Source organism: Heteronotia binoei, chromosome 4 (assembly GCF_032191835.1).
Source record: "Heteronotia binoei isolate CCM8104 ecotype False Entrance Well chromosome 4, APGP_CSIRO_Hbin_v1, whole genome shotgun sequence".
Lineage (NCBI taxonomy): Eukaryota > Metazoa > Chordata > Lepidosauria > Squamata > Gekkonidae > Heteronotia > Heteronotia binoei.
In genome coordinates, this window is record NC_083226.1 from 79,384,351 (window position 1) to 79,407,359 (window position 23,009).

At 41.8% G+C, this 23,009-nt stretch overlaps 1 protein-coding gene across 1 annotated transcript; it reads right to left on the reverse strand.

The window, feature by feature from the left end:
- Positions 1-982: 982 nt before the first annotated feature.
- On the reverse strand, positions 983-3,721 carry LOC132569972 (protein FAM240C-like). Its single transcript, XM_060236414.1, has 2 exons — positions 3,576-3,721; positions 983-1,284 (listed from the first exon to the last, which is right to left on the reverse strand). Exons 1-2 carry the CDS (start codon positions 3,719-3,721, stop codon positions 1,152-1,154), a joined length of 279 nt encoding a protein of 92 aa, XP_060092397.1. The 3' UTR covers positions 983-1,151.
- Between the last annotated feature and the right edge of the window lie 19,288 nt (positions 3,722-23,009).

The window sequence follows — 23,009 nt, forward strand, 5'->3', positions numbered from 1 at the left end:
CCATGTGAGGGCACTCTTTCTTGCTCTTCCCTTCCTCCCTTCCTCCTCAAATAGTGGAGGGAATGGAAGCTTGGCTTTTAAAGAAGGGAGATGGGGAAAAGTGAGTTGCAATGTGGCGGCAGCAGCCCTGGAGAAGGAAGTAGGAGAGAGCCAGTTGCTTGCAGGCTGAATTCATCCCATGGGCCATATGTTTGACACCCCTATTCTAATGGAAAGAGACTTGCTCTATTTGAGGAAGGCTTGCTTCATCAGAGAAAGAGTCCTTGTTAAGTCAAAAGTAGTTGTTTGCTCCAAGTAGTATGCTAATGTTTATCAGAATATTTGAACTGATAATGGCCTGTATTTTAGCAGTTGGCTCAGTAAAGCCTTTCTCCAGCCTAAGGACCTTTCTGTCAGAAGAAGATGATATTGGATTTATATCCCACCCTCCACTCTGAATCTTAGAGTCTCAGAATCTCCTTTATCTTCCTCCCCCACAACAGACACCCTGTGAGGTGGGTGGGGCTGAGAGGACTCTCACAGCAGCTGCCTTTCAAGGACACCTTCTGCCAGAGCTATGGCTGACCTAAGGCCATGCCAGCAGGTGCAAGTGGAGGAGTGGGGAATCAAACCTGGTTCTCTCAGATAAGAGTCTGTACACTTAACCACTGCACCAAACTGGCTCTCCCACTTTGCTGAGCTAAGTGATAGGATTCAAGCCAATCTGTATAATTTTGTTACTATCTAAACTAGATTGATGGAAGGAAAGGCATGAACTGAAATTTCTTCTCTCTTTTTACTATATAAGTTTATTTGCAATGGATATTTGGTCTAAATTGCTGATCTAATTTTACAAGGGAGAATCCATAGCCCAAATCAGTTCCAGTCACTGCTAGCAAAAAAACCCCTGGGTTGGATCCATAGGGGCATGAGTAGAGCTCTATTTGTGGGATGCATATCTGCTGCTTCCCCCCCCCCCCGTCTTTCACATCCCTGGAAATGCAAATTTGGAGGGTCAGAGGACCATTGGGAAAGGTGAGGCACTGGGAGCTGCAGCAAGAACAGATAATCAGAAGAACTGACCCCCTTTGCTTGAGAAGAAGTGCTGTTCTATTCATACAAAGAGGGTGGATAAGATGGCTCCATCACACTACCTACATCTTAGCAATAATTTAGGTCACTGTTTTCTGTATTTGTTGGAATGAGTCAACTGACAATAGGGTATGCTGTCCTTCTGGTTTTTCACTGGACTTCTGAAGCATCCTTGTTCGCCCTTCCAGCCTTTGGGCCCATTCACATCGGAGCCTGGGGACAAGGAACATACACTGGCATCAGCAATGTTGTGATAGAATTTATAATTCTACATTTATACTATAGAGACATTATTCCCATATATTTAACTGTGTTAGGGAACAGATAGTTTGAGAATTGTGCTATCATCATATGACTAGTCAGTTCTAGAACAAGGCTTAGAGTGTACAAAATAATTTAGTTGATCTTCATATTAAAGTAGTTTTAAGCCATTCCTCATTTTGCTACTCTTTATCAGCGGACCCAGAAGTACTGCAAGTGAAGTTCTAGCCAGTCTTCTCAAATGTTTCTAGATCATTCAAGTGATATCAGAGCTGTCACTTTTCTTTCATCGCCACAACACTTGCCCTGTATTAATTTAGCATACGTCTCTCTCTGACCCTCTGGCATGGGACAGAGAGAATAGTAATGGAATAACTCATCATCTGTGTGAAACCTGGTGACATTGCTAGATTCCAGAGGAGTCACACAACTGGGGAAATGCTCTCATTAAAGATACATGCTGCCTTCTCCTCTGGGAATTCTCTGGATGATGTATAATGGCTGACTAGTAGGAAAATTCATATAATACATGCAACGGAAATGGCATCAAGAAAATCTATGGATTCTGTTTATGATACTCCAAAAGAAAAACAACCCAAAAGCTGAGGAAGTTCGTAAGCAATGTGGACATGGTTATAATAAGCAGCTTCCCATGTGCCAAGTTGGGCTTTTCATGTATTCATAGAAAATGCCTCAGTAATACTCACTACAGTACTCACTACACAGTTTTTAGTCACCTCTGGGTTGAAGACCAATGTAGACAGAAAAACTTTTTATCATTTGACAAGGCAAGCAGAGATCAGAATTTCTGAAACTGTGTCTTTGATCTCTGAAAACAGAACCATCTGGATATGTCTTTGGGATTTGTAGTCAGTGGTAAGAAAAGTATGCATAGGCAGACATATAATTGGGAATCCCCCATGTTTGTTGAAAAATCCCCCTTCTTTCCACCAGGCACCCATGTGTGGGTTTTTGTATCCATAGATTGAACCAGGTTCACTATTAGATAAATATATAACGCTATAGTGCAATTACCAATTATATAGCAATTACCATTTCTTTTCAAAAGCCACCTAAAGCTCATTGGTGGTAAGAGGAAATGGCAGTCATGGAGAGGCAGAAACAAAGAAAAATGACTCTAATGTCGGCAGACACTTCAACATTATGCCCCTTCAAATCTACATGGTATGCAAAGTGCTATGACTGAAATTTTCCTTAAAAATAGATTTGGGAAAGATCAGAGCAAAGCAGGGGAAAACCTGGAAAGTGGATTATTAGGGGACAATGTCATGTGGATGTTCCAAAAACCACTACTACAGACTTGATGCAAATGAGAACAATACTACCACATGGAAGCCACTTTAATTAATAGTCTGAGGGTGCCATCATAAGCACAGTTATATTCTTCTCCCATTGACTTCAACGGATGTGCACTTCAAAAATTATCCTTTTCATTCTGCATTGGAAAGTTGGGAAGAGCATGATTGTTGTTTTCATTAAATATTGGGACTATTGTTTTCATTCTGGAAAGTCATGTCAGAAAAAACTTCCAGTTTAGCAAGTATATTGATAACCATGCCATATCTGATATAAAAAGAAATTAAAATGATACTTTTAAGTGCACCCATCCAGTGTAGCAGGAGTAGGGAGGGAGGGAGAAGAAACCTGCCTGAACTGGTCTGTAACAGATTGGCCCTTTACACTTCAAAGGGTCATTTCCTATGGGTGAAAGACCTGCCCTCCAGACTCTGAGGCGGGCCCTTTAAACTTTAAAGGGTCATTATTGTCTATTGGTGGTAGACCTGGCTTCTGGACTGTGGAGGCTTACACCTATAGAAAATAATTGCCCTTTAACATTTAAAGGACCTCTATGCCACAGACCAACTGGGGAGCACTCTTTCTTCTCTAGCCTTTCCTGCTTCCCTGACATTATTCCCAGTATTATTGGGAATTGTTGCAGGGGCTTTTCACAGCATCTGATATTGCCAATCCTATCTGATTCTGGAACTACTGTGTATTTCATCATGCTGGCAACAACTGATCACAGACCCCTACTTAGAAGGGTGTAACTGCTTAAGATGTCACTGTTTATGTGAGAATGTTTCTAAAGAACTGTGGCAACCATAAAATATGTTAATTTATTCTGGAGATTACAAAATCAATGATGCAATAATGTTTACAGTGATATTTAGATCACACAATAACATTCCTTTGCCGAACAGCCTACATGCAAAATTACTCACTTATTCAAAGCACTCTTGGTTAATCGGGAATCCTCTACTTCTTTTTGCTTTGTGTGTACTTCAATTATTTCTTCCCAGAAGTTCTTCAGGCCATTTGCATCATAGATGAGCACTGCATGACGTTTCAGACCAGTTGATTTGTTCATTTTTCTGAAAGATAAAATGAAGGTAAGAGGATTACAATCTTTTCTTGTGACACTTCAATACAAAGGGATCATTGGATTATTATTAGTTTGCCATCTGTTTTTTAATCTGGATTCTTATGGCTATGGTTTTAGGCTGTTGTTTTACTATTAAATGTATGTTGTGACACACCCTAAACGTGCTTGCAGAGGGAGGATGGGATATAAAATAAATATATAATTTAAGGAAAATATACATGTTAAGAAAACTTTGACCTTTTTCTCTTATGAAAAGGCAATCCTAGTATGAAAAGAATGGGTGATACCTAGATTGCCTATATGTAGAATCTAAAATGCAGTTAAAGCTATGTGAGAATTAGATTTGTCTCCCTCTTTTTCTTCTTCTTGTCCTTCTGCTGACTTTTTGACTTGCCCAAACACCTTCCTATGCTTACTTTGCAAGAGAAATATTTAGCTGGATAATGTGCACCTTTGTTGTCATTTGTCCAGATGCAATCCGGGACACAAAGTAAGCTTTCTTTGTGGTCTTGACTGCCACCTCATAGATCCGTATAATTGACCTAAAAGATGTTCTCATCACTTTGTCCTGAGTACACTGCCACCATCTCTCTAGTCATCTAAGCTGCCACTTCATCAACCGCAATTCCAGAGTACATCCTGGTGCAAGTCATGAGCGGGGGCGAAGAGGACGCCTAGGTGCGATCTCATTGATGGCTGCAGAGAGCCGGCTATTCCAGGATTTTGCAAGCTCATCTAATGAGCCACCAGGGGGCCAAGGATCCCTCAAGGCCATCTGAAGCTGCATTGGGTCCATCAGGCTTCACGGGCGAGCCAAAACACGCTCGTTGCCTGAACAGGGGTGTAGTGACACGTCCATACACGCCTTCAGGGCACAGTGGTCCAACCATGGCACTGGCTCAGCAGTAATCCAGTTCACTACCATTCCTGCCACAAAGATCAAATCCAGCGTGTGCCCGGCCTGGTGGGTGGGTAATGTCACATATTGAAAGAGTCCTGGTGTCACCATGGATGACACCAGGTCCGTCACCCGAGCAGAGGCTGTGTCATCAGCATGGACATTGAAGTCACCCAAGACAATAAGTCGAGGGTGCTCCAGTGCCCAGCCTGCTACAGCTTCCATCAGAGACGGCAGGGCACTGGCTGGTGCGTTAGGCATTCGGTACACCAGCCAGATAGCCAAACTCTCCCCAACATCCCACACTAGACCTGCACACTCAATGCTGGTGATCTCCAGGGTCGAAAGCGACTAGAAGGAGTAAGTCTCCTGCATGAAGAGCACCACCCCTCCCCACCGCTTGCTAGTCCATGCTTGGTGGTGAACCGAAAACCCGGGGGGAGTGACTTGGGAGAGAGCTACTGTCTCCCCGTCTCACACCCAGGTCTCAGTCATGCAGGCCAGGTCCATTTTCTGCTCAAGCAGGTAGTCTCGTTGGACTGCGATCTTATTATTTATGGACCTGGTGTTTAAAATTGACATTTTAAAATCCAGCAGACATTTTCCTCTTGAGATATAATTTACTGATATATAGTTTAAATTTTAGCAAGTATTCTAAAATGTATGCCTCTTAAAATGTATGCACAAGAAAGAAAGCAGCATTTTCCTCTTCAGTTCTAAAAAAATAGCTAGTCTCTTATGTCAGAGTTGCTATTGTGCAAATGTTAATAATTTGGTTGTACTCACATGGTGATTCTATTTCCTTGTAATCACAACTACATGTAAAGAGACATAAAGAGTCATATACAGAGCTATTAGAGAGTCTACACTGTAGTTTTGTGTACACTTGCCTTCATTGGCCACCATTTTCTCCCCTGCAATGCCAAAGGAGAGCTTTTTTAAAAAAGTTGTAATTGCTATTGCAGTGCAGCATTATAGAAGTATGATGATCTGTTACTATGATCCAGTCTCCTTATATTCCTGCAACTGAAAATACTGGAGACTTCCTTTAAAAAAAATTTAAAGCTAGTAATTCAGAGAAATTCTAAGATCATCACAGAGAGAGAGAGAGAGAGAGAGAGAGAGAGAGAGAGAGAGAGAGAGAGAGAGATCAGCCAAAAATAGAAAGAGAGTGCACAGGGGATGTGCAGCTGCTTGGGATGAAGACTGTATTCAAAGGAACAACACTGCTATATCTTTACTTACAGAGAGAGAGGGAAAGAGAGAGAGAGAAGCCAAAATAAACAGTTTGCATTTCCACACTTGTGTGGCCTCACTAGGGCAATTTACTCATGAGTTGCAGAAGTTCTAAGTTCTTCAGACTAACATAGGAAAACCAAAGGTTCTAGTTTATCCTTTACACCAAACTGAGAGCCAGCTTGGTGTAGCAGTTAAGTGTGCAGACTTCTGTCTGGGAGAACCGGGTTTGATTCCCCACTCTTCTACTTGCAGCTGCTGGAATGGTCTTGGGTCAGCCATAGCTCTCGCAGGAGTTGTCCTTGAAAGGGCAGCTGTTGTAAGAGCTCTCTCAGCCCCGCCTACCTCACAGGGTGTTTGTTGTGTGTGTGTGGGGGTGAGATAAAGGAGATTTATTTACTTTTGTGATTGTGACAGCTCTGAGACTCAGAGTATAGGATGGGATATATGCTGGATTATGCAGAAAGCATGGGAGTATCAGAAAAAAGTCTATTTCTGTTTCATTGACTATGTTAAAGCCTTTGATTGTGTGGATCACAACAAACTGTGGCAAGTCCTTAAAGAGATGGGAGTACCAGACCACCTCACGTCTCCTGAGAAACCTGTATAAGGGTCAAGAAGCAACTGTCAGAACAGGATATGGAACAACTGATTGGTTTAGAAAAGGAAAGGGAGTTCAACAAGGATGTATATTGTCATCCTGCTTATTTAATTTATATGCAGAGTACATCATGCGGAATGCTGGCCTGGATGAAGCAGAAGCTGGAATTAAGATTGCCAAGAAAAACATCAACAACCTCAGATATGCAGACTCTAATGGCAGAAAGTGAGGAGGACCTAAGGAACCTCTTGTTGAGGGTAAAAGAGGAGAGCACAAAAGTAGGCTTAAAACTCACCATCAAAAAAACTACGATCATGGCATCCAGCCCCATCACACCTTGGCAAATAGAAGGGGAAGACATGGAAGTAGTGACAGACTTCACATTTCTGGGATCCAAGATCACTGCAGATGGTGACTGTAGCCGTGAAATTAAAAGACGTTTGCTCCTTGGGAGGACAGCTATGGCGAATCTGGGCAGTATAATAAAAAGTAGAGACATCACCCTGCCAACAAAAGTCCATATAGTCAAAGCGATGGTATTCCCAGTAGTAATATATGGCTGTGAGAGTTGGACCATAAGGAAGGCCGAGCACATAATAGATGCTTTTGAGCTGTGGTGCTGGAGAAGAATCTTGAGAGTCCCTTGGACTGCAAGAAGATAAAATCAGTCAGTCCTAAGGGAAATCAACCCAGACTGTACCCTGGAAGGTCAGATGCTGAAGCTGAAGCTCCAATATTTTGGCCACCAAATGAGAAGGGAGCACTTTCTGGAGAAGACCCTGATGCTGGGAAAGACAGAAGGTGAAAGAAGAAGGGGACGGCAAAAGATGAGATGGCTGGACAGTGTTACTGATGTAACAAACACGAATTTGAGCAGACTTCGGAGGATGGTGGAAGACAGGAGGACCTGCCGTGACTTTGTCCATGGGGTTGCAAAGAGTTGGACTCTACTGTGCGACTGAACAACAACAACATAAATACAAGATCTTCTTCTTCATCATCACCTTCTACTATGCAAACGACCTCTGAAAAGATTGTAAAACATAAGGCCTGAGCTGCTTTCACAGCTAATGGGAGCAACCATGTTGTTCTGCCAGCTCACCCCACCCCCATTCAGCCTGACTTCTACAGATTTAAAGGCACACATGCCACCTAAAAAGTAAGCCTTTCAAAGCATCTTTTTTTTAAAAAAAAGATAAAATAGATTTTATTTTCAGATTGTACATTACAAAAGAAAATTATTATGCCAAAATGCATTACCTGTTACACATATCAAACATGTATAACAACAATGTTTTATCAGTTAAGAGGCTAGAAACTTAAATACAAAAGCTAATAACTAAAATACATCATCTTTCTATGTATCAATCTATGTGGAAGAATGTTATGTACAAATAAATAATTGATAATGGGGTACCATACATCAATAAAGAAGGACTCACATTTCTCCGTGAGAGGGATTTGAGATTGAACAGTAATCTTAGACATTATAAAATATTCCCATAGACGTTGTTACCAAGCTAACAGGGTTGGGGATCTTTGTTTACCCATTGTGCTGTTATTGTTGTATGAGCTGCTGAAATTAAAATATGTATTCTTTCCGAATTCTGTTTATCTTTTGGATAAACAGGAAGGGCTTAGAGAGAACATTGGGTGGAATCCTTAAAAAATGTATTCCTTTGTATCCACATGACATGCAAATATGCTTTAATTACAAACTTTTCAAAACTGTTGTATCAGAATTGGAAAAGATCAGAGCAAAATAGGAGAAAACATAGAAACTAGACAATTAAGGGATGATGTTGTATGGATGCTCCAAAAAAGCCTACCTCAGTTTGGAAGCCAAACCAGTGTAAAACCACTGTGTGAAACAGTCATATTCAAACTGTGTTCACTGTTCTTGCCCATGTTTGTGCATAGCTTTTTGGGATTATGACCTCAGATGTTGGGCCTCAATGTGAATTTTTTTTAAAAAACAAACAAACATTTTTCTCAAATTATTGGCCGAGTACTTAATTACTGTGAACAAAGTACTAAATATATCTGGACATTAGTTCACATTTGTCTTTGGCTCATTGTCTGTGAAGCAGGTATGGTTCACAGTGGGACAGAAATGAAAATATCCACAGTTCTTCAAAGCATGGCATTAAAATACCAACAACAAAGTTGTAAACAACACTGCTGCTATGTGCTGCTACCAGCAATCCAAACTGAGAGGCAAGCCTGTGAGAGGCTTGGATAGTTTCTAGATGACATGGTTTCTCTTCTCAGATGCAGAAAAGAAACTGATGTAAAGAAGTTACATATGAGAGTACTGTATAAAGTATACTTGTAACTACTAATCATACAGATAGGTTTACTAATGACTATTTACTATACTAGCTAAATGGAACCTCCAGATTCAGAGACAGTATATCAATTGCTGGAGGGTAAACATTGGTAGGGGAGGCTCTTCATATCCTCCTTGTGGGCTTCCTGGGAGGACATGGAGGACCTCTGTTGGAATACTTCAACCTTTGGTCTAATCCTGCAGGGGGCGTCTTATGTTGTTATGGGCTGCTTTTCCATGGGGATAGTCCAGGTTGCCAGCCTCTGGGTGGGGCCTAGAGATCTCCAACTTTTACAACTGATCTCCAGCTGGCAGAGATCAGGTCTCCTGAAGAAAATGGCTGTTTTGAAGGGTGGGCTCTATGGCATTGTACCACACTGAGGCCCCTCCCCTCCCCAAGCCCTGCTCTCTCCTGGTTCCACCGCCAAAGTCTCCAAGTATTTTCCAACACAGACTTGGCAACCCTAAACCCTGCTGTATTTGGAAGTATCCAATGACATCATGCTCAATCCAGGCACAACTTGCATTGTTCACATATTTCCCTCCAGCGAGCCAGATTTTATTATTATTTTTTTAAAAAAACCATCTTAAATCTGGTTTATGGGGAAATGGTGGGCTGGCTCTGGACAGATTATTCATGTGGAGGAGAGGAGGCAAAGCTAAGTTGAGGATGAGGAGCAGAGTCGTCCCTAGACTGTCTGGCACCCTACGCAAGGCTAACTTTTGGTCCCCCCCCCTGCACTGATAACATCAAGTCACATGAGGGGCACCCAATTGAGTGCCCCCAGAAGGCCAGTGCCCTAGGCCATTGCCTAGTGGCAGAGCCGGCCCTGATGAGGGGTTTTTTTTGTGTGTGTGCTGTTCTGTTCTGTGTTGTGTTAAACTTGAAGCATGCTTCTGTTCTTCCCTGGGGTCCTGGTGCCTTCATGCTGATTGACTGTTCTTAGAGAAGTGGCCAGTCGTGATGAAGGGCACTTCTATTGGTTATGCAAATGAAGGATCCTAGGGGAACCAATGGGCTTGTTTGGCACCTAAAATAGGGGCGTTTTGAGGGTTACTGGAGTGTATATATTGAGCAGTGGGTTGTTAGTTGTGTGTGTATTCTATCGGCAATAAAGAGCTATTGGTTTACTTAAGCTTTCTGAACTCACTATTCTTCAGTGCTGTGTTTGGTGTGTTGGCACTTCTGATCTGGTGCAACAGAAGGAAAACAGGTGGGGTGGGCAAAGCTATGAGCACAGAAAGGACAGGGACATCTCCTCCCCTATCACTCACCTTATCACACCCCTATGTTACGGAAGGCATGAATATAATTCAGAGGGGTTTAGTAAACTATGTTTACTACCAATGTGTCACTTAAAAGCTCAGTTTTCACAGAGAAACAGCATTAACTCCAAAACTGGATTCAGCATTCAATGAATAACTGCTGCTGCAGCCAGCCACTGTGTCTCTATAGACTTTATGTGAACTTTTCCAGCATAATCCTAGGAAGGAAATAGGAGTAGGAGAGGTATCCTTTCAGCAAACACTACACTGGGGGACTAACTTGAAAAGCTAGAGATAACATACATGAATTTTGTTTCAAACATGAAGCACTGCCAGTGCAACAGAGGGAAAGTGGGAGAGATAGGGTGAGATGGTAGAGTAATACAGCCATTTTGGGGGGGGGGGCAGGACCCAACCTTGATGAATTCAGCTTTATAATTTCTCTGTGAGAAAAACTCAAAGATATGGGTGGGGGGAGTTTGTTTGAAATGAGGAGGTACAATATTACATTTTGTTCAGTCTGTAGTAAAGCACTTGTTGAAGTTAATGGAAGTTGAGTCTGTACAAAATACAGTTTCACCCCGGGGTTTTCTGCATGGTGTATTGTCATCGTTTCTATCCCCATTCTGCTTTGGGTTATCCTCTGATTTCCTCACACATTTTTATGCCTTTAGTTTTCAGTTCCTTCCACCTGCCCCAGTTTCTTTTTCTGTTTCTTTTGAGACTAGTTTATTCCAATCTTTTTTTCTGGAAGCCAATTTTAAGTTGCCTGCTTCCTCATGTGTAATATTTCTGTGGTGTTTTCTTTGTCCTGCCCACTCCACTCCAACCCACCTCCACACCCAGCCCACATCAAACCACTCCCACGCACACACCATTTAGGTTTAGAAAGGTCTTTGAATTCTGAGGTGCTACTGGACTAGAATCTAGTTCTTCTGCTGCACACCAGGATGGCTACCCTGTAAAACTGTGCAAAGACAGGCAGGTATGGGGGATGTGCATCCAGCCTCCCCAGTAGATGGCTTCATCCTCCCACTTTGTGAAAGCTATACTGCTTCCCAAGCAGCCCTGCCTGTGTCGATTGAGATGTTCTTCTTTCTCTTCATCTCTAAGTTATGTGTTCATTTTTGATCTTTTTAAGATTAAGCCATGCCATCAATATATTGATTTAAGGATGAGGTAAAAATAAAGCGAGGGTGCTGCATGCCTCTGATGATGTCACCAATGATGACAGCGCTCTTCCTTGAAAATCCTGATTACTTAAGGCATGTACAGAAGAAAATAAACTGACTCCACAACTGTGAAAATGAAGAGGGAGGGCAGATAAGCAGAAGATTTCTAACTGATTCCAGTGCTTGTGGATCAACTACGAAGAAAATCAGGAGTAACAGATTTAACTCAGGAGTAACTGAGCATGCTGAAAAAGCTCACTGTTTGGTTCAATTTGAGACAAACTCAGTTCCTTTTGACTGAATTTTAGAATTGAAACTAGCATTTAATAGAAAGTTTAATAGAACTACTTTAAACTGTTCTGCAAACGTCTGAGTCAACCTTCATATTTTAATGGAGTAGATTAATGGAAGAATGCTGTTGCTCAATATAAGCAATATAAGTATTATACCCTGAGCCTGTTTGCAGGATAGGGCAGAATAAAAATCAATCAATCAAACAAACAAACAAATAAGGGTTACCAACTAATCTTTAAGTCAGTTTTGGTCAGGCTGAAGTGTCCACTTTTTACATTAGCATCTGGTAATTTAAGTGTAAATACACAGTTGCAGAAATTGAACACTAACTTTGTACTTTCAAATTTCTGTTTTAGAATCTATTTATTTATCCTATTTTTATTTTACCTTTCTTCCAAGAAGTTCAAGGAAATAAATATGTTTTTCCCCTTCCTCTGTTTATCCTCAGAACAACCCTGTGAAAGATCAGGTTGACAGAATGTGACTGGCGCCGTCACTCAGGGGACTTCACAGTAGACTGGGTTAGGGTTCCCAGACTCCAGGTGGGGCCTTGAGACATCTCAGAACTACAGTTATCTCCAGACTACAAGGAACAGTTCCTCTGGATAAAATGACTGCTTTTGAGGGTGGATTCTTTTTATATTATACCCTTCCCTCCCCAAACCTGGCTTTCTTAAGGGTCTACCCCCAGGAACTTCCCAACCTGGAGATGGCAACCCTAACACTACATTACATGTGAAGTGAGCCACCTGCCAAAGGAGGAAGACTTCTTCTAGGAGACTGCTTCCAATGGAAGGAGTCTTTCTCCAGCAGAATATTTGTTATATAACAGAGAAGAACCAACCAATATAATTTAGTGCAGTTTTATATTCATTGCCATTTCTCACAAACAATTTATTCCTCTGATGACAGCATATGAGAATGTGTATGACTGAAGGGTCTTGTATTGCAGCATATCAGTATTATTTAGACATATTGCTGCTGTGATGCTGCTTATTAAACATATTACTTGAGATATCTCTGAGTTGCCAGATTTCTACCCGAAGACAGGGATATTATATACTAATGTAAAACACACATTTGAAAGACAACAGCTGAGATCAGTTGCAGATTTTTTAAAAAATAAAATAAAATCTAACACTGTGAATAATCTAGTAACATGGGAAAGTTCATATACTTGTTTACATGATTATATAAAAATTAGAAGAAAATCTTGGCAAGGTATAGTAATAATGTATCAAAGAAATAAAGGCTTACTTTAATGATATAGAAGATCCCTCTTCTTTCAGAACATTGAGTTTCAGGAGTCAGTACTGAAATGTTTCACCTTTATCTCTAGGATCCTCTCTTTCTACCAGAGTGGTCTGTGTGAACCATCAAGTACCTTTTTTCTGTCACTCATTTTTTAAATTTGGGATTGGTGACACAGGCTATTTTTGAATCGTTTTAACAGGAGGCAAAGAAACTAATCTCTGTCTGAAAAAACTACAGCACATGAAGTGGAATGGCCAGACAGCTACAAGGCATTGACTCTGAATGCCACATTTGATCTATGCTATAATATCTGGTGAGTGTCACTGATGTCATAACTTGGCTGGGGGAATAGTTATTCTTTGACAAGTGCACATCATTGGAACGTTGTTCCATGTGACTAGCAGGAACAGAGAGCTCCCCCTCCCCACAATACAAAGAGATCTGATGTTGTATAACAGCTTCAGACTTGTGTTACTTGACTATTACTGTGTGATAGTATTCTTTAAAAAAAAAAATCAAAAAAATCTTTTGAACAGCTACTTGCTGAGGACACTTAGCTGGTTTCATGACAGGACTCAAGCTAAGCTGTTAATGCTGCACATCATAAAGGAATCTGAATTCAACTCAAGGGCAACCTCAAAGCCTTCAAGAATGTGTGACAAATGTAACACGCTCTCCTACTGTGATGAATGAATAAACAGAGGCCTCTCTCTGCCTGGGTCCTAATAGGGCCTATTTTGTCTGATTTCATGAGCATTTCTCCAATTCTCTGAGAGGAAATGGTAGGGTGCCACTCACTATACTGAAGAAGCATACCCTATGTTTAATATTTGTTCCATCAGATTGCTAATGTCACAATTTATGTGGAACCAAATGCCAGAGGTATACATCTGAAAAGAATATCTGGAATCATTGGTGAATTTGTTTAATTTTGTGTACCGTGATGTGGAACTTAAGCATTGTCAAAAACAACCAACACTGAAGTTTTTGATTGTGAACAGAAAAAGCATAATTATTTTATCCTTTTCCTTTGCACACTGCCTACTGATGAATTCTGACCTTCTTTTTCCTTAAGAAAACAAACTTTCATTTTAAAATAAATATAGAACTTATTATATATTAGAGTAAATTATATATTATAATGTTCCTGTATTAGATGGTGCAGCTTCAGTTGGAATATTGTGTGCAGATTTTGTTGCCTTATATCAAAAATCACATTGTATAGCTGAGAAAAAGTACAGAAAAGAGTAATTGAGATAGTTAAGGAACTGGAGTCAAGATTCAGAACATGTCTGATAGATTTCCAGGTTCTCCTTGTTGGTATTGTAAAGATTGGGTTTCAGTGATAAATAAGCCTCCAAACTGAAGAAAGACGGATGAAACGAATTGATATCTAGAACAGACGTCTTTGGAAGGGCTTCTTTTAGTTCCACAAACTAAATACTGGAATATTGTTACTCCTTGGAAACACTGTTTTTGAATTGTCTTCTGTGAATGTCATTTTGCTACATGCTCTTGTCTATTTGAAGTTCTACTTGCAAGCTTTGTCAGAACACCACTGACCTCTACATTACACGTTTTTGTTGTTTAAAATTTATGGCGTCTCTTAGCGGGTTTTTTTTATTTACAAGGAATGTAACTATGGTCCAACTTGGTTTCAAAAAGAATTATATATATTCATGGAGAATAGGTCCATCAGTAGCTACTAGCTGTGGTGACTGAAGGGAATCTCTGTGATCAGACAGTAAACCTCTGAATACTAGTGCTAGGAAGCAACATCACAGAAAGGCTTCAGCCCTTATGCCAAGTTGTTGGGCCTTCAGAATAGTTTGTTGGCTATTGTGTGAGACAGGACACTGGACTAGATGGACCACATGGATCACTGGACTAATCCAGCAAGGTGTTTCTTATGTTATGTTAACTTGAAGGAACGTCACAGACATTTCTATTACAGAACTCAACAGTCATGTTACTTTGGCCATTTGCACATGAAATGTAAGCTCACTTATACATGACAAAATACCATCAGTGGAAAGGGAATAGCTCTATAAACATCTTTAGTGCAGCTATTTTCTGCCTTCACTGGTAGAAAAAATTATATGGGATACTTTCAGAGGTCATGTTTACCTTGTACCAGGATAAGAACAAGTTCATGGTGTTCCAGTGACATGACAAGAGAGAATACCATGGATGGGGGCCAAGATCAGTACTTTTTGCATATATAGGGAATCAGGTTCAGTCTATGCAAGCTTCACTCAGGAAGGAGGAAGGAAAAGGAAAGGTGCTGCTTGAAAAATCAGACTGCCCTAACTAAGCTAGATAGACCAGTGGGCTGACACAACCATCCACAAAAAAAGATCCACATAGCTGAGGCATGTCTTTTGCTACTGTGATCACATTTACATTTAATTAGAATTATATGACTCTGTGATCTGCCAGCTCTCTGGGTGCCAAAAAATTAATTTATTTAGCAAAAATATTTGAATAGATAAATGTTAATATTTATGATATTCATTAAATTCATGTTAGCATACATCTATTTCAGGGGGTAGTAGTATTCATCTGCAGTAGCACAGCAAGATATGAGTCCAGTAGTACCTAAGATACCAACAAGATTTTGGAAGCATGAGCTTTCAAGAGCTCCCTTCATCAGATCCTAAGAGTGCAACTCTAAGAACATTTTCCTGGAAGTAAGTTCCTAATTCAGAGTAGAACTGTTTAGGACTGCTCTTTTAATCTTTGAATACAATAACTAATATTCTGGTTTTTTTATACTATACACCAGTGCAGTACTCTGTATGTTTACTCAGAGTACATTTCAGTGTTACATATTCATAGGATAGAAGATAATTATAATACAGTGTGTCAGAAAGCAGTGTGACTTTGTTGAGTCTTGTTACAATTTGGAAGAAGAGATCTTTCCAGATGTGTCCCCAAGTCCAGCTGATGGACTCATCCAGTGTCCCCAGGTCCAGTTGACAGACTCAGTTCCCAGATATGTGAGGGTTTGATTTGGATCATGATCCATATTCCCTCTAAGCTGTGGAGTCTTCTGAGTAAAAATTCTACTTTGTGAGCTACTGGAACTGAAGTTGTGAGCTACTGCATAAATTAGCTTGCTCTGGGGCTATTTTTCCTGAGCTGATTGTGTGAGCCAGAGGCTAAAAAACTGTGAGCTAGTTCACACTACCTCAGAGTAGAGGGAACACTGATCATGACCATGATGCATATAATCCAGCAGTGCTTTCATGGGGAGGGGGGTTACATATCTCTCTCCATTATTTTCTCAGCCTGAAACAGCCCCAAGGAGCCACTATTGGAGAAACCACCAGCAGGACATATGCTGTCCATCAGTACACATTGAACGTCCCCAGAATGGCCAATTGTAGCTCCCAAGCAATGTTCCCTCTAAGCTGCAGAGTCTTGTGAGCAAAAATTCTACTTTGTGAGCTGTTGAGATTAAAGTTGTAATCTACTGCATAAATTAGTGTGTTCTGGAGCCATTTTTCCTGAGCTAAGACAAAAATATGTGAGCTGGAAGCTAAAAATCTGTGAGCTAGCAAGGGCTTTTTTTGAGCAGGAACACAAAGGAACGCAATTCCAGTTAGCTTTGTGTCAGGAGGTGTGGCCTAACATGAAAATGTGTTCATGCTGGGTTTTTTCTACAAAAAAGCTCTGTGTGAAATAATGGTGATGTCAGGGGTGTGGTCTATTATGCTAATAAGTTCCTGCTGGGCTTTTTCTACAAAAAAAGCCCTGGCTCATGCTAATTTAGCTTACAGGGAACACTGCTCCCAAGAGCTGTTCCAAGTCCAGAAAAAGGACCTGAAACAGCCCCCTTTCCATGCACAATTGGGGCCCTGAATTGGGCCCTTGCATGTGTGGGCACTGAGGTCCAAACATGGAACTTCTGAATCTCATCTGTTGACTAGACCCAAGAATAGACCTTGGAAAAGTACAATATTTAGCTAGGCTTTTGAGCTGTTATACCCCTGAGGGGGAAAACCTATCAGCGTTGTCTGATGTTTCCCTCCTCACCTTGTATGTTCCAGTCAATGCTTAAATGATGTTTGCTGGGGCTGATCAGCTACTCAGTGTATGGTCACATTTGGGAGTACTTCCTGAATTTGCTGATGACTATAATTGCTCAATGGTAAAGCATTCTGCATATGCAGTTTTCTTGTTGCTGTTATTTAACAAACCCTAAGTTTGCCAGGCTCGTGAGAAAAAGACCCCTAATTTCAGAACATCGTAATCACCCGTTTGGTTGCCAGGGTGCCTGGAGACCCAACTCACACACATCTGCCAGGAGAACGTGGGTTTTGTCTACCAGAATATAGGGACTTATGTGAGTACAAACAGCCACAACATTGCAGCAGCACTCCATGTCTCTGGAAGAGTGCTAACCAGGAGAACAGATGGGTTTCCAGTCGCTCCGTGCGATCACCATCTTGGCCGTTGCAGCAGAAAAAGGTGTGCAGCCAGGAACTGTTCAGGCAAGCGGTTTCCCGCCTTAACCATATAATCCATATGGGAAGGCTAACATCACCAGCAACTATCTTCCTGCAGTGCCAGACTCCATTACAGCGAAGTGGGAGGCTCACATACTCAACAGATGTCACCTATGCATAAGGCCATCAAGCATATCTTAGGTGTGGATCCTGTCAGACTGCCTAAGCCTTTGTCCAACGGAACCCAAGACAAAGACTGGTGCCAGTAGACGAATGAAGAAGAGGAAGAACATCTTCACCCAGAGCCAAGTTTCTTTGTACAGATCGGGTGTTACCTTAGGTAGCAATTTGGCAATCTATTGTCACCTTTTTAGATAAGTTTTGATAGCTTTAATTACCTCCACTCCAATAATTTCTCCCATTCTTTCCCTTAATAGTCTTCCTGGAGCCTCCCCCTTTGGCCGATTGTTACCTGGAAGTCCAATCAGGTAACTAAGGCCAAGTTGGCTCATTGGCCAGGTACAGGCATCCAATCAGGTGCCCCCAATAAACTGGCTATTGGCTACCACATAAGTCCAGCCCTTATGGTCATTGCGGAGCCTCCCCTTTTTCTGAGGTCATGTACCAGCTGACCACCTGTCATCCGCCCCTGTACCTCCCATTCCCTAAGGGCTCAAGGTAGTCCTTATAACCTGTGGCCCAGCTCCCCACAGGTGTGCATCTAGCAGTACCCCATTCCTGCTGTTTAGATACATCCCCGATTCCTGATCAGTTGAGGGTCCCTTCCCTCTAGTCCCTTCCCTTGTTGTGCTTGGCCATGTTGGGTTGGGCCGGGCCATGTCAGGCCATGTCATGTTTGTAGCTATTTAAGATTAGGTAGCAGAGGTAAAAACTTTATAAAGGACACAGACAAACACAATTAGATAGATAGATAGATAGATAGATAGATAGATAGATAGATAGATAGATAGATAGATAGATAGATATTATGTATGTGTGTGTATATATATATACACACATATACACAACATGCTTAAAACGTTAGTACTCATTGGTCTTAAAGGTGCTTTCTTTGTATTTCTCCCATGGGATCCAGGGAACTGGGCAAAGGAAGCAGTGGTTCTTTCCTTCCTTCCCCGGGGACTGGAGGGGGAGGAGTCTCAGCCAATAAAAGGAAGAGAGGCTTGGCTCAGTAACTCTGTTTGGGATTAAGAGAACCTGGAAAAACAAGCTCTGCCTTCCCACCTTCCTCCTCAAGGAAGGAGCCTCAGCCAGTGGAAAAAATAGAGGTTTTGTTCTGTAGCTCCTGTGGAATTGAGTAAGCTTGCAAAGCAAGATGTTATGCAGAATGAAACAAGATATAGGGAGAAGGAAGCAAATGACAGCCAGTTGCTTGGGGACCTTATAGCAGCCCTCTAGGGGCCTGATTCAGCCCCCGGACCACATGTTTGACACCCCAGCTTTAATATTTACCCAAACTCTAAGCCCAGAGTTTTTGAAAATGCTAGCGTATCCACCATGTGCACTTGCATGAGTTAGGTAAGTACCCCATCCCCCCACCCCATTTCCTCCCTCCAGCACTTCAGGCACTGTTACTCAAAGAGCAGAGGAGCCTGGAGGTCTGCCACTATAGGCATCACTAACCCCTAGCATCACTATACACCAGCGTTTCCTAAACTTTTCTTTCCTGTGGCCCAGTTATTTTTACACTTCTCCTTCATGGCCCACTTAAAATTTGGGGGTGGAGCCAAGAGACTTTGGGGGTGGAGCTGGAAGACAGGAATTATGTCATTTCCTGTGGTGTCAAGGGCCAAGTGATGTCACTTACGGGGCACACTGAACCAAAACTCCACCTTTTCCTGTGATGTCACTTCCAGGGCACTCCCCTAAACCTGCCTCTTCTTCTGAAGTAACTTCATTTTCAGAAAAATCTCTCTGAAACTCATGCTGAGCCAAAATGGGGGTGAAAGTGGGCGATCCTCTCTTTCCACTCCCACACCTGCATGCACCTATCTGTTTGTGTGTTCTTCTCCAGCTTGCAAGCACTCCTAATGCCCATGTTCAATTTCCAGCACCACCTACACACCCCTTCCTCAACAGCGCTAGCCAGTGTATGCAGTTGGGAGTGCTGTTGCCATTGCCATCAGGAATGACAGCACTGTGTATCACTCACACTGGGCTCTGGCAGCTGCTGTACCTCAAAATATGCTGAAACATTTAGAAGGCCCTCCTTCAGCTGCTACTACTGGAACCCGGACTCAAGCTATAACCAAGCTTGCTTGGTTTCAAGAAAATCTTTCGACAGCTATTTTTCATACTTTTATTTATGAGGGGCCTGCAGCTTTTTACTGGCTGTGTTTCCCATGCCTTTAAAAGCAACCTGTTTTGCAGATATTTAGCCAGTGAACTTCTTTCATCCTTTTTAATATCTACAGGAGGAGTTTAATTTTGGTGTCAGACAGCTGTTAAAAGCAGGACCAGTAAAATTGTGCCAACTTCATAGTACCATCACTTCCAGTGCTGTTGAGATATACCGCAGTAATCTCCAATAATCTCTTTCTCCAAATCCTTTTTTAGCTTCCTTATTGCAGGTTTGGCGTAAACATCATATTAAGATAGCTCCTCCAACCTCTCCTTTAACCACGTTTGTTGGTCAGCACTGGTTTGCTCCGGGACTGCGTAAAAACTCATTTGTGAAATGGAGATGATTGGGGCTGACTCGCTTTGTCGATGTCCTTCTTAATGGGGTAGTAAAAGACAAAGGGACTCTGGAGGCTGACTCCGACCTTCGGCTCCCCTGGTTTGAGTATCTTCAACTTCGGCATTTACTTGACTCGCATCTCTTTACCCCTCCTTTACGCATTCACCTTACTGATTTTGAAAAGATTTTATTTTGTGACTCAATCCCGATCAAAGGATTGATATCAAAGATTTATAAAATACTACTCCGCCCCCTTAACGCAGTGCCACACTCTTACCAAGGTGCCTGGGTCCGAGACCTGCACATGGAGCTGACTGAGGAGCAGTGGCAGGCTATTTGGTGTTCTTCCATATACAAAACAAAAGCAATGAACGTTCAACTTCAAGCCTTAAAAGTCCTTACGCGATGGTACAGGACTCCAGTGCAGTTAGCACACTCATCCTCTATCTCGCCTCTCTGTTTTAAGAATTGTGGCCAGAAGGGCACATTTTTTCACTCTTGGTGGCTATGCCCAGTCATAAATAGCTTTTGGAGGCAAATCTACCAAGAAGTACTAGCTCTCACTTCACACTCTCCACCATTTACGCCTGAATACGCTCTTTTGAATCTTATAGGCACCTCAAACACTTCCGAACCTGTAGAGGAATTGATCTCACATATGTTTGTGGCTGCTAAATTTGCAATAGCCCTAGTCTGGAAGCAGCAATCTCCTCCCTCACGACGGACTTGGTGGTTGAAATTGTGGGATTATTTTGTTTTGGATAAGCTTACTTATGATTTAGACCCCCATCGTTCTCAACAAATTGCTTCCCTGAGTTTTATAGAAAAATGGCGTCCCTTTATAGACAAAGTGTTAGCTGATAACAATATTCCTAGTAACTCATACCATGCTATACTGATGTCATGTCAATTGTTGTTGTAATTTTGCTCTAAGATGGCCTATGGTGTATGCATCTACTTCCCTGTTCTGTATTGGTACTTGGTGCACACTTACTGATTTGTTGATGTATTTGTACCATGTTTCTCAATTCAATAAAGAATTTTAAAAATTAAATAAATAAATAAATAAATTTCTTTCTGCCCCACACCTCTCACTCTCACTCACTCACACAGAAATCTCATAAAAAGGCCAGCTGGCTACAACTGGGGGTGCCAGTTTTTCATTGGCAGAGCTCCTATGTCTGCAACAACAGTATGATGAACAGAAAAGTTTCATCCAGTAAAAATGGAAGGAAAGAAAGAAAGGGAAAGAATGAAATGGAAGGAGAGGAAAAGAAAACATGGAAAGAAAGAACATAAGAGGAGCAATGTTGGATCAGGCCAATGGACTATGGTGGCAGCTATAAGCATAGACAGCTTCAAGAGGGGGTTAGATAAAAATATGGAGCAGAGGTCCATCAGTGACTATTAGCCATACACATACATATATAATTTTTTTTTTGGCCACTGTGTGACACAGAGTGTTGGACTGGATGGGCCATTGGCCTGATCCAACATGGCTTCTCTTATGTTCTTATGTCCAAAATTCTCCCATACAATGCCCCAAAAGCACCAGAATGTCCACCAGGGGTGCCAGGGCACTAGAAGCCCTCCCATTGTTTTCCCCCCCACTCCCAGCATCAGGAATACAGACAGAGCATCACTTGCATGGAAAGAAAGAAAGAAAGAAAGAAAGAAAGGAAGGAAGGAAGGAAGGAAGGAAGGAAGGAAGGAAGGAAGGAAGGAAGGAAGGAAGGAAGGAAGGAAGGAAGGAAGGAAGGAAGGAAGGAAGGGAAATAAAAGCCTTTCTCACCATCAGATGACCCCAGCCAGCAACAATTCTGCCCAGGGATCATTGGGTAAAAAAAATAGCTACTGGAATGCCCACTTCCCATCCCTCCCGGCTGAAAAAAACACACACACCCTTCTTTGCTGCCCAGGCCTCCCGGGGAAATCTCCCCAAAGAGCATACTGCAAGCCACATGAAAGCTCATACCTTGAAGAACACTTCATGGGTCTAAAGTGCCAGTGGACTCCAGCTTTTCTCTTAAACACTGGGAGGGGGGGAGAAGGAAGGAGAGGAAGCCCAGTTCCTCTGCGCAACACAGAGACGTGGGAAGGAAGGAAGCCAAACAGAGCTCAGGCTTTGCAGCCTGTGTCAGTCTTCAAGGCTAGGTTTTTTCTGCACAACAGAAAGATGGGGAAGGAAGGAAGCCAAATGGAGCACAGGCTTTGCAGCCTGTGTTAGTCTTTAAGGCTAGCTTTTCTCTGCACAACAGAGAGATGGGGGAAGAAAGGAAACAGAGCAGAGGTCATGCTTTGCTGGGGGCGGGACTAGCTTTGGTTTTTCTTGTGACCCAGTAGTGAGGCTTCTGTGGCCTGGTACCAGGTCATGACCCTGCAAATGGGAAACACTGTTATACACAATACAGACATCACTAACCCCTAGCACTGGTATATGTTGCAGACCTGGTTGATTCAAATTCAGCACTGGCTTAAATCAAATCCAAGAGTAAATGGGGGAGGGGGGGAGAGGTGGAAGGAGTAGGGAAGTATTGCCTGAAAATGAAAAGAAAAGAGAAATAGAGGGGAAAGGGGGCAGAATCTTAAAAAGATGAGTAAAATAAAGAACAAGAACATTGTGAAGAAAAAAATTTGTAAAATTGTTTATATGGAAAAAAGGAAAGACTAGTATGGAAAAGAGTGACCTTAGAAGGAGGTGGCTTAACATACTATTATTATCTCTTTTTGTAAGGTGAAATGTTTAGAATGCTATCCTTGAGACATCTGTGATCAGGTTAGGCACTTTTCTAAAATGGCAATCCTGCACAAGCAGAGAACAGATTAGATGACCTTGTAGGTCTTTCTAATTTATAAATTGTATGCATTTTTATTTTGGTGTTCTGTTTGCATTCATTCTATTTTGTCCCCTGTCACTGGCAGAAATAATAGTTTGTAATAATACAAACTCCACTGGATTATTTGTTTAAAGAAGTGTGCCTCTAGAACAATTGCCTTGTGTGTTATAGTCTTGCAGTGTTGAATCAATCCCATGTTCGCCTCCAGTCCCCATTGGCGGGGCTGAAGTAGAC